Raw genomic sequence first — 11,419 nt, 5'->3', positions numbered from 1 at the left:
CCTTTCCCAATGGACACAAACCAAAAAATAATGGTAGAAAGCCTTTTAAATAGGTAATCTACACAAATTTTCACTCGGCAGGGTAATTAGTGTCACAAATGCAAAACTACAGGGTAAAAAGTGGAATTCACTTAGGAGTGGATCTAGATTAAGCTAGTTCTCACCTAAGAATTAGCATACCTCTTTTATATCATGTAAAAGATACATTTTCTAATTGTGATTGTGCCATTATTCTATCCCAACGCAAGTCATCTTCTAGCCCGGCACAGAGGTCCAAACGCACAATCTAGCTTGTCCGTGAATTGAAGCTGGCACCCTTCTTGTCCTTGTTGGTGCCATTGGCATTGCCATGGTAGGGCTCGACCTCCTCGTCGCTTCCGACCGTCTCCAATGGCTTGAAGGTGTAGTACTTGACGCAGACGAAGAAGTAAATCAGGTTGAGCCCCTCCAGCCCGACGACGAGCCAGTAGTAGTTATCGAGCTTCCCTCTGTTGAGGTTGTCCTGGAGCCACTGCCCGCTCCCCCGCGTCTTCTCGTGCACGATGGTCACGAGCACCGTGCCCAGGTAGCTCCCCGCCGAGATAGTGAGCCAGTAGAGCGCCGCCGCGGTGCTCCGCATGCTCTCGGGCGCCTGGTCGTACAGGAACTCCATGCGCCCCACGTCCATGAAGGCGTTGGCCACGCCGTGGATGGCGTACTGCGGCACCAGCCAGAAGACGCTGATGGGCAGCATGGCCCCCTTGGGCGCGTCCAGCATCCCGCTCGCGGCGGCCACGGACCTGCGCCTCTTCTCGACGGCCGCGGCGGCCACGTTCCCCAGCATGGCGATCGTCATGCCGACGCCCGTGCGCTGGAGGTGGGTGATGCCGTTGGGGCGGCCGGTGAAGCGGCGGAGCACGCGCACGAGCACGCGGTCGTAGAAGGCCAGGGTGACCAGCATGGCCAGGTTGTTGAAGATGAGCATGGAGGCCGGCGGGATCTTGAAGCTCGGCGTGATGTCGCGGTCCATGGTGCGCGCCTGCTGGATCGCGAAGCTGCTGTTGTGCGACGACGCGGTCACCATCAGGATGCCCGCCGCCCAGATGGGCAGCATGCGCACGATCGACTTGATCTCCTCCACCCGGTGCACCGTCGACAGCCGCCACAGCTTCGGCTCGCCGGACGGCAGCACGTCGCCCTCCATCACTATCGCCGCCTTGTCAAAGAACCTTATCATCATTGAAGAAATAACAGTTAGTTGATTAATTAGCGGGCTCGTCCAGCTTGCTAAATTGTTGTCACTAGCTTGCGGAATAGCATTACTGCAGCTTACTTTAGCTGGCCGGTGTGGAGAAGGCGGCCAGTGGTCGAGATGCCGGCGTCGAGCACCTTGTCCTCGTACAGGAGGTCGGGGTCTGGTAAGACGGCTTTCCTCTTCTTGAACGCCGCCGCGGCGACTTGCGCCAGCCGGACCAGAGGGCTGCCGCCGGGCGGCATCCTGACATACAGCGAGTACCCAGACACGAAGCCGATTACGGCGACGAACATGGCGATGGTGGGCACACCGAGACCCCACCCCCACCCGACGTTCTCCTGGATGTACACCACCACGGTGACCGCCGCGAGCTTGGCGAGCTCGATGCCGAAGAAGTAGAGGTTGAAGAAGCTCCACATGGGGGCCTTGCCGCCACGGCGCCTGCGCGCGTCCAGCTCGAGCTGGTCGGCGCCGAACGCCATGTTGCATGGCCGCGTGCCCCCTGAGCCGATGGACGTGGCGAGCAGCGACAGGTAGAGGACGGCGATCTGGTAGGTGGAAGCCCGCTGGCACTCGACGGCGTGCTTCGCGCAGGGCGGCGGGCGGAGCGATGGGAGCGCGGCGGAGAGGGTTAGGCAGACCATGCCGAGCTGGTAGATGATGGAGCCGACGGTGATGGTCCAGAAGCGGCCGGCGAAGGAGTCGGCAATGAGGCCGCCGACGAGGGGGGTGAGATTGGTGGTGCCGTGGTAATTTGTGAGTATGTTGGAGGCCTCCACGAGCGGCAGGTGCAGCTGCAGGGTGACGTATGTGATCAGGTTCGAGCCAAACCCCACCGTCGCCAGCCGGTCGCAGAAGTCGTTCGCTGTTCATCATGTGCAAGAGTGGCGGGAAATGTTAAATTTCAAATTGTAGTATGCACAACCAGTTTTGCTGAACTTCAATGAAGTACTTAAGATACCTACAAATATTCCGCAATTGTCGGCGGATGAGAATGGAGTGTTGATTGCAAACTTCTCAATGGAGGAGGTCTACAATGCTATATTTCAAATGGAGCATAATAAATCACCTGGACCAGATGGTTTCCTGCGGAATTCTACCAACACTTTTGGGGAGTTATTAAATCTGATCTGATGGCTTTATTTGAGAGTTTCTAGAGAGGGGAGCTGCCATTGTATAAGTTAAATTTTGGGGTGATTACTCTGTTGCCTAAAAAAGAAAATGCCACACAGATACAACAATATAGGCCGATATGCTTGCTTAATGTGAGTTTCAAGATCTTTACTAAAGTGGCAACAAACCGAATTTCTGAAGTAGCGATTAAAATAATTCGACCATCTCAGACGGCTTTTATTCCTGGGAGACATATTCTTGAAGGTGTGGTTGTTCTTCATGAGACAATTCACGAGATGCATAAGAAGAAACTTGATGGAGTCCTTTTTAAGATTGATTTTGAAAAGGCATATGATAAGGTTAAATGGTCATTTTTACAACAAGTTCTTCGTATGAAAGGTTTTGATCCTATTTGGTGTGATAGAATAAAACAATTTGTGCAAGGAGGGAGTGTTGCTATAAGAGTGAACGATGTTATTGGGCATAATTTTCAAACAAGGAAAGGATTACGACAGGGGGACCCTTTGTCTCCAATTCTGTTTAACATTGTCGCTGATATGCTAGCAATTCTTATTGCAAGGGCTAAGGATGATGGTAAAGTAGGGAGTTTGTTGCCTCATTTGATTGATGGGGGTATTTCTATTTTACAGTATGCGGATGATACAATTTTGTTCTTGGAACATGATATTGATATGGCGGTTAATATGAAATTAATCCTATGTATCTTTGAACAACTTTCGGGGTTAAAGATAAATTTTCATAAGAGTGAAATATTTTGTTTTGGTGAGGCAAAGGATATGGAAGACCAATATAGAAATATTTTTGGGTGTGAATCTGGAACCTTACCATTAAAATACTTGGGGATTCCGGTACATCATAGAACACTGAGGAATGCGGAGTCGAACCCTATTGAAAACCGGTTTGCTTCTAAATTAGGTTGTTGGTGAAGTAAAATGTTGTCGTATGGTGACAAATTGGTACTTATTAATTCGGTACTTACTAGCCTTCCTATGTTTATGTTATCTTTCTTGGAAATTCCAGTCGGGGTGAGAAAAAGGTTAGACTATTATAGATCAAAAAAAAATTGGCAATCAGATGAGCACAAGAGGAAATACAGACTATCTAAGTGGAATATTTTGTGTAGACCGAAAGATCAAGGTGGGTTGGGAATTGAGGTATTGGAATTGAAAAACAAATGTTTGCTGAGCAAATGGCTGTTTAAACTTCTCTCAGAGGAGGGTATGTGGCGGCAGCTCCTATGTAATAAATACCTTAAAAATAAAACGTTGGCACAAGTTGAGGCTAAACCCACTGATTCACCCTTCTGGAAGGGTCTTATGCATGTTAAAGAAGATTTCTTCAAGTGGGGTTTTTTCAAAGTGGGGAATGGAACATCGGTTAGGTTTTGGGAGGATATATGGATGGGAGATACTCCTTTGTCTCATCAATATCCTGCTTTATATAATATTGTTCAACATAAGAATGTGTTAGTCGCAACTATACTCGCAACTGTACCTATCAACATCTCTTTTCGAAGAGGATTTAATGATAATAAATGGTTACAATGGTTACATTTATGTCAATGACTTATTACTATTAATTTAACACCTGAACCTGATAAGTTTATTTGGAAGCTTACGGAGTCGGGTATGTTTTCAGTTAAGTCTATGTATCTTGATTTGATGAATGGGCATGCGATTTTTCTTCGTAAATACTTATGGAAGTTAAAGGTTCCTTTGAAAATTAAATTTTTATGTGGTTCATGAGTAATAAGGTGCTTTTAACTAAGGATAATCTAGCTAAACGTCAGTGGAAAGGATGTCAAAAATGTTGTTTTTGTGATTCCACGGAAACTGTTAATCATTTGTTTATTTATTGTCCTTTTGCGAAGATAATATGGCGAATGATTCACTTTACTTATAACATTCCACCACCAGCTAATATTACTAATATGTTTGGTAGATGGCTGAATGGTGTCAAGAAGGATGATAAAAAAAATTAAGAATTGGAGTGTCAGCCTTGTTGGGCTGTTTGGAGAACTAGGAATGATATTATCTTTAACAAGCAAACTGGGACTAATTTTTTGCAGGTTATCCGGCGAGCTGCTCATTCAATTCAACAATGGGCTTTCCTTCTCCCAGTGGAGCAGCGGGAGGCTATGGTTATTGGATGCAACCGGATGCTAGTGGTTGCTCAGGATTTCTTTTTCCGGGCTACTGGGTGGCGGCATCTTAATAGAATAGCAAATGTTTAGCTTTTCTGAGAGCCATATTTTCAGCTGGTTGATTCATGTATCGACCGTAGCTTTTCCATGATTGTAATAAGGGATGATGAATTGTTGGTGACTTGATACTTTTTTTTAATAAAGCAAGCCGTGTGCATATATTGATGCAGAGGCTGGGGCAATGCTCCTTTATCGAAAAAAAAGATACCTACAAATTATGTAATAAGATTCTTTTTTTCTAACTACCAGTGAAGTATATATGACAACTGCAAATCAATATACTGCAGTCATGCTTATGATAGTTTTTGTTTTGAGAAAATTCCACTTCTAAACCCTTAGCTATGATCTTGTGACAGTTTACTCTATTTAACTTGTTTGACATTTTTGCAACTTAGGTGTGGTTTTGTGACAGTTTTTACCCTCATTTTGTAGTATTATGTGTATTGATAAGCCTCTTGTGGGAGGGGAGAGGGGGCTGCTGGTCTCCATGTCTCCGCCACTACTGACAATTCAATAGAACGATTTCACAACGAAAAATTCCATAAGTTGTAATTCTCCTAACAAAAAGTGTCCTAGTTGTCGGTCTAATAAGCCGGCATTTCATCTTAAGAAGTGAATCTAACTTCTAAGTTTAGGAGATGTAATAAAATGGGATAATAGATGTCAAAACGTCAAAACAAAGGGATAAATTTTAGTAAGATTTTTTTAACGGAGAAAATGTTATTGCATGAACCCAACAATGGAGGCAAGAGTGTAGTTTACTCTTATTTTTCGGCAACTACTATTCAAATTGTATTTGACTAGTTCTAGATGCTCTAAATATTTTGAAAAGGCGGCTGACTTGATTGTGATCCATGCATACAAGAAAAGGTAATGGTAATCCACATGGATATATAACATGATATAGGGTTGATAAACGATGACTTTGAGATATCTATACATCTTACATATTCGGATGTACCAAAGGAGATGCTTTAGCAATAGAAGGGGAATTTCTTCTTTACAATTAATGGTCCCTTTGTCGCGTGCAAACATCACACGAATAAGTTCATTTCCAGCAATAATAGGAAAGAGAAGATCCCTACATCCGGACAATTAAAAGTTCTCTTGCGGGTCTCTTTGTTTGCATGATCGAGTCTAGGAACACAGAATTAGCAAAAGAATGTAGGATCTAGATGTTGGACATGCTGTTTCTGCTCCCGGGAGCACATGCACCTGGTTTTTAAAATTAAATTTCAACATATTATATAATGTCAAAAAATCCGATAAAAAATTTAACGGATACATCTTGATGTTCTATGTGTTTGCAAAGTCGTTTCACGAAAAATCGATACTTTTTGTGTCATGTGTAAAAAAGTTAAAATTTGGTGCTAAATATAAGCTCTTCACAAGACGTTTTGCTTGTCATTTTTACACAGGACACCAAACCTACCGGTTTCGCGCGAAATTTGGCATACACATATGGATTGTTGACATATACGCGTGAAATTTGTGTTCGTATTTTTTTTGATATTTTAAAATGTTTTTCTCTGTAGCAGGAGCATATGCACCTGAGATCAAAATTGCATTTCCGCTGGACATGTTGTTTCTGCTCCCGGGAGCACATGCACCTGGTTTTTAAAATTAAATTTCAACATATTATATAATGTCAAAAAATCCGATAAAAAATGTTACAGATACATCTTGATGTTCTATGTGTTTGCAAAGTCGTTTCACGAAAAATCGATACTTTTTGTGTCATGTGTAAAAAAGTTAAAATTTGGTGCTAAATATAAGCTCTTCACAAGACGTTTTGCTTGTCATTTTTACACAGGACACCAAACCTACCGGTTTCGCGCGAAACTTGGCATACACATATGGATTGTTGACATATACGCGTGAAATTTGTGTTCGTATTTTTTGTGATATTTTAAAATGTTTTTCTCTGTAGCAGGAGCATATGCACCTGAGATCAAAATTGCATTTCCGCTAGATGTGGACATGCCGTTTCTGCTCCCGGGAGCACATGCACCTGGTTTTTAAAATTAAATTTCAACATATTATATAATGTCAAAAAATCCGATAAAAAATGTTACGGATACATCTTGATGTTCTATGTGTTTGCAAAGTCGTTTCACGAAAAATCGATACTTTTTGTGTCATGTGTAAAAAAGTTAAAATTTGGTGCTAAATATAAGCTCTTCACAAGACGTTTTGCTTGTTATTTTTACACAGGACACCAAACCTACCGGTTTCGCGCGAAACTTGGCATACACATATGAATTGTTGACATATACGCGTGAAATTTGTGTTCGTATTTTTTGTGATATTTTAAAATGTTTTTCTCTGTAGCAGGAGCATATGCACCTGAGATCAAAATTGCATTTCCACATGCTGTTTCTGCTCCCGGGAGCACATGCACCTGGTTTTTAAAATTAAATTTCAACATATTATATAATGTCAAAAAATCCGATAAAAAATGTTACGGATACATCTTGATGTTCTATGTGTTTGCAAAGTCGTTTCACGAAAAATCGATACTTTTTGTGTCATGTGTAAAAAAGTTAAAATTTGATGCTAAATATAAGCTCTTCACAAGACGTTTTGCTTGTCATTTTTACACAGGACACCAAACCTACCGGTTTCACGCGAAACTTGGCATACACATATGGATTGTTGACATATACGCGTGAAATTTGTGTTCGTATTTTTTGTGATATTTTAAAATGTTTTTCTCTGTAGCAGGAGCATATGCACCTGAGATCAAAATTGCATTTCCGCTAGATGTGGACATGCTGTTTCTGCTCCCGGGAGCACATGCACCTGGTTTTTAAAATTAAATTTCAACATATTATATAATGTCAAAAAATCCGATAAAAATGTTACGGATACATCTTGATGTTCTATGTGTTTGCAAAGTCGTTTCACGAAAAATCGATACTTTTTGTGTCATGTGTAAAAAAGTTAAAATTTGGTGCTAAATATAAATTGAAAATGTAGGATTGATATGTCAATTCCAATTTTAACACTTGACACTCACTATCAAGTATCGACCACTCAAAAGTTCTAAAAGTTCGCCATAGACGATTTGGTTCTGGATTTCTGCACGTAGCAACAGTACTGTACTGGCATTGTTTGACAAGGTTGCCGATAATTGGTACTGCATGAGACTATGAGAACTACAGTTTGGCAGTATATAATCTCCGTACTCAGAGAAGAGAATCTTATGCTTTTCACCAGGTTGGGTTCCTCGATGTGATTCCAAAAACGTCATTTTACTTCAGTCTTATCGTGTCACGTCGTTTTGAACAAAATGGACCTAGTTGACTTTAAGAACAGCATCACACCCGCATTTGTGTCAAGCTGGAAATTTAACGCCAGTCTTAATTAGGGGAAGTTTCTAGGTGAATTTCGCTGTGTGTTCAGCAAATCGTTGGTCCACACAGATTTAGATAAACTATGGAATATTTCAAATGTATAATTTGAAAAACAAAATCTTGTCTTAGAAGATAGGGCTGTAGCCAAAATTTTCGCTGTGTTTGTGTGGGATGAGTACTGCAGGATGGAACATAGATCAAAACATAGGAGTGCATAAACTCCAAGGATGCAATGTACTACTCCACTCGAAAGGAAAATTGTGCCTATTAATCTACAGATCACGAGCTTCGTGAAAAATATTACAGGCACCTCGAACTATTGCCTAATTAAGCTTTTGTGCAGGTGTTATTAAAACAGTAACAGTTGTCGCCTGTTTTCGCAAATTAACTGGACAACTCTCTTCTTCTTGATTAATGAACAAGACTAGTGTTTTGTCTCCGTTGCAAAAAAAAAAAAAAAAAAAAAAAAAAAAAAAAAACTTGTTCCGTTCTTAAAAGATTTTTGTTTTGTGTGCAGCCTCCACTGAATCCTAAGGAAAACCGGTAGCACTGTATATCTGCGGTCACTCCCCAGCATAAGAAGACCAAAAAAAAAAAAAACTGAAAATTCCAGTGGAGCAATACTGGAAACCAGCTGAGGCGAAACCACTAGCTAATACGGAGTATGTGGGAGCAGTCGAGCAGAGATCAGGAGATCACACGAGTATCTATCTACACCAATCTAAAGTTGCGTCGTTAAGATTCACGAGAGGACAGAAAATACGGAAGGCGAGAAGGGATGAACCAATCACCTAGGATGAACGGCATGGTCCTGAAGCCGCCCTGCTTCGCCTTCTTCTTCTCGGCGACATCCTTGGCGCCCCCTCTCCCGTCCTCGGACATTGATTCTTCTCCGTTACTTCGGTGAGATTCTCTCGCTCTCTCCGCCGGAGCGGTGGAAGAGAGCTAGCTAGGAGGAGCTACGGTTAGGCGCTGGCTGGCTATAGCTCCGTGGCGCGCGTGCGTGAGAATGGAGCCAGATGGTGAGGTATCTAGTTTGTCTACACGCCTTTATATAGCGTTGGTGCTAAGTTTGACATATCCGTCCGCAGGAAAAAAGTCTCCGGAATGGGAGGCATCCGCTCCACTACAAGATGATTGAGATGTGACGACGTCCACTACAGTCAGATCGAAATGGCATCAGGACACAATTTAGATATCTTGATCGGCTTCGATACCCATTCCAATCCAAATTAATTGACTCAAGTTTATCTAGATGTAGATGTATCTAGACGTATTTATTGACTAGAATATCTATATCTCGATAAAATTGAGTTTATTAATAACAGAAGCTACCGTTCCTTTATCAGATCAAAATGGCATCGCGACGCCATTTAGATATCTGATCGATTGCAAGATCGTCAAGACATTTACTTTACGGAAAAACTCGTAAATAGGGTAGTGTTAGCCGAGTGTGGATTTTTGTACCTCGAGCTACACATAGCTCGTTTTTTCAAAAATTCAATAATAATACTTTAAAGTTTCAAAAAAATCTGATTTCCTTTTATGTAGGTAAACGTTGGGATCTATGTATCTGCAAAATTTTAACTCGAAATACCTTATATTCAGAGATGCACAAAAATAACAAAACCTGACATATTTGAAGGTTTTGAAATCATGCACTGTTCACACTACTATAGGTGTCAGATTTTGTCATTTTTGCACAGCTCCGAATATATGGTATTTCGAGTTGAAATTTTGCACGTACTTAGATCACAACATGGTCTACAGCAAGATTTTTCATATTTTTTGAAACTTTAAACCGCCAATTTTGAATTTTCAAAAATCGAGCTACATGTAGCTCAATCTACACTGATGGTTTTCGAGTGTTAGCATGTACATATATTAAGTATTGTAAACTGTTTGTACATAACTCCAGTTATCCTTGAGCCTAATATAAACCCATAACCCGCATTGGTATACGTGCAAGGCTTCCCCCAACTCTTTCTCTGGCACTTTTCTACACAGTATCAGAGCTCTTCTCTGTTTTTTTCAAAATAGAGATTTCTGAGCCTCTGCATCAATCGATGCACACATATTTCTTTATTACAAAGTTCTCACCTTGCTAACAATGTCTCACCTTGTTGAACCTCCTACACTCCGCCATGGGGCCATTGATGAGGATGTCGCCAAACATGAACCTTGCTAGGAACCAGACCGTGCGTCAGTTGTGGCTCTCGGCCCTCTAGCTCTTCTCCGCCAACAAGGCCAGCAAAGCCATCTACCTGGACAAAGCTCGTCCAGGGTGAGGTGAGATGTACATCACCGAGTACAGCCGTCGCCGCAAGAAGATCTCCGACGGCCTCGCCGACAATGACTACCATATCTTGGACCGTGTCCTCGTCCTCAACACACTTCGCGGACTCGGCTCATAGTTCGCCTCCGCCGCCACCGTGATCTCCATGATGGAGCCCCTGCCATCCTTCCTCCGCGTCAGTAGCATGATTCTCATGGAGGATATGCAGCATGCCAATGCCACCTCTAACGTTGCATCGATAGCGCTCGTCTCTCAGACCCGGCCTTCACTGCCACCATGCAGCGGCACTGCTTGCCATGGGGACTCCTCGGCCAATGGAAATCCCAAGCACTACTACAAGACCAAGAACAAGACAGGTGCTAAGCAGTGATGTCTACGCACGCTTCTATTCCTGTAGACAGTGTTGGGCCTCCAAGAGCAGAGGTTTGTAGAACAGCAGCAAGTTTCCCTTAAGTGAATCACCCAAGGTTTATCGAACTCAGGGAGGTAGAGATCAGAGATATTCCTCTCAAGCAACCCTGCAATTAAGATACAAGAAGTCTCTTGTGTCCCCAACACACCTAATACACTTGTCAGATGTATAGGTGCACTAGTTCAGCGAAGAGATAGTAAAACACAGGTGGTATAGATGGTGGTAATATTGCAGGAAGTAAAGATGCAGTAAAACAATGAAACAAGCGATGTTTGCGGTATTTGTAAACAAGGCCTAGGGATCATACTTTCACTAGTGGACACTCTCAACATTGATCACATAATAAATAAATAACTTCTCCTCACTTGTGCTACATACACTCTCTTGTTTGATAACAAACACCATTCATTGTGTAGGGCTACAAGAGCACACCTCAAGCCGGAGTAAACAAGCTCCACAACTTCATAAAGGAATCACACACGATGCGCACACCGTCACCATCACACCGTGGAGAGTGACTCCGGAGTTCATATTAAAGTAACCTCTAGAGTGCATAGTAATAGTTAACTTCATAATCTACAAGAGATCACAATCATAACCTACGCCAAGTACTACATGATGCACACACTGTCAACATTACATCATGAAGGAGGAATAGACTACTTTAATAACATCACTAGAGTAGCACATAGATTAATAGTGATACAAGGCTCATCATATGGATCTCAATCATGTAAGGCAGCTCATGAGATCATTGTATTGAGGTACATGAGAGAGAGATTAA

The 11,419-nt window shown here is 42.4% G+C and overlaps 1 protein-coding gene across 1 annotated transcript; it reads right to left on the bottom strand.

The window, feature by feature from the left end:
• Positions 1-243: 243 nt before the first annotated feature.
• LOC124649049 (protein NRT1/ PTR FAMILY 3.1-like) lies at positions 244-8,933 on the bottom strand. The gene is made up of 3 exons (XM_047188730.1): positions 8,719-8,933; positions 1,313-2,099; positions 244-1,208 (listed from the first exon to the last, which is right to left on the bottom strand). The coding sequence occupies exons 1-3, from the start codon at positions 8,807-8,809 to the stop codon at positions 287-289; spliced, it is 1,800 nt and encodes a 599-aa protein (XP_047044686.1). The 5' UTR covers positions 8,810-8,933; the 3' UTR covers positions 244-286.
• Between the last annotated feature and the right edge of the window lie 2,486 nt (positions 8,934-11,419).

This window comes from Lolium rigidum, chromosome 4 (assembly GCF_022539505.1).
Source record: "Lolium rigidum isolate FL_2022 chromosome 4, APGP_CSIRO_Lrig_0.1, whole genome shotgun sequence".
NCBI lineage: Eukaryota > Viridiplantae > Streptophyta > Magnoliopsida > Poales > Poaceae > Lolium > Lolium rigidum.
The sequence above is the reverse complement of the archived record's forward strand: the minus strand, read 5'-3'. Positions and strand labels throughout refer to the sequence as shown.

What these genes read in the sequence shown, in the direction of transcription:
- LOC124649049 (XM_047188730.1), bottom strand. Translation starts at nt 8,809, where the DNA reads ATGTCCGAGGACGGGAGAGGGGGCGCCAAGGATGTCGCCGAGAAGAAG. An exon ending in GACCATGCCGTTCATCCTAG is followed by an intron (nt 2,100 to 8,718) that starts GTGATTGGTTCA and finishes CATGATGAACAG; the next exon opens with CGAACGACTTCTGCGACCGG. An exon ending in CTCCACACCGGCCAGCTAAA is followed by an intron (nt 1,209 to 1,312) that starts GTAAGCTGCAGT and finishes AATGATGATAAG; the next exon opens with GTTCTTTGACAAGGCGGCGA.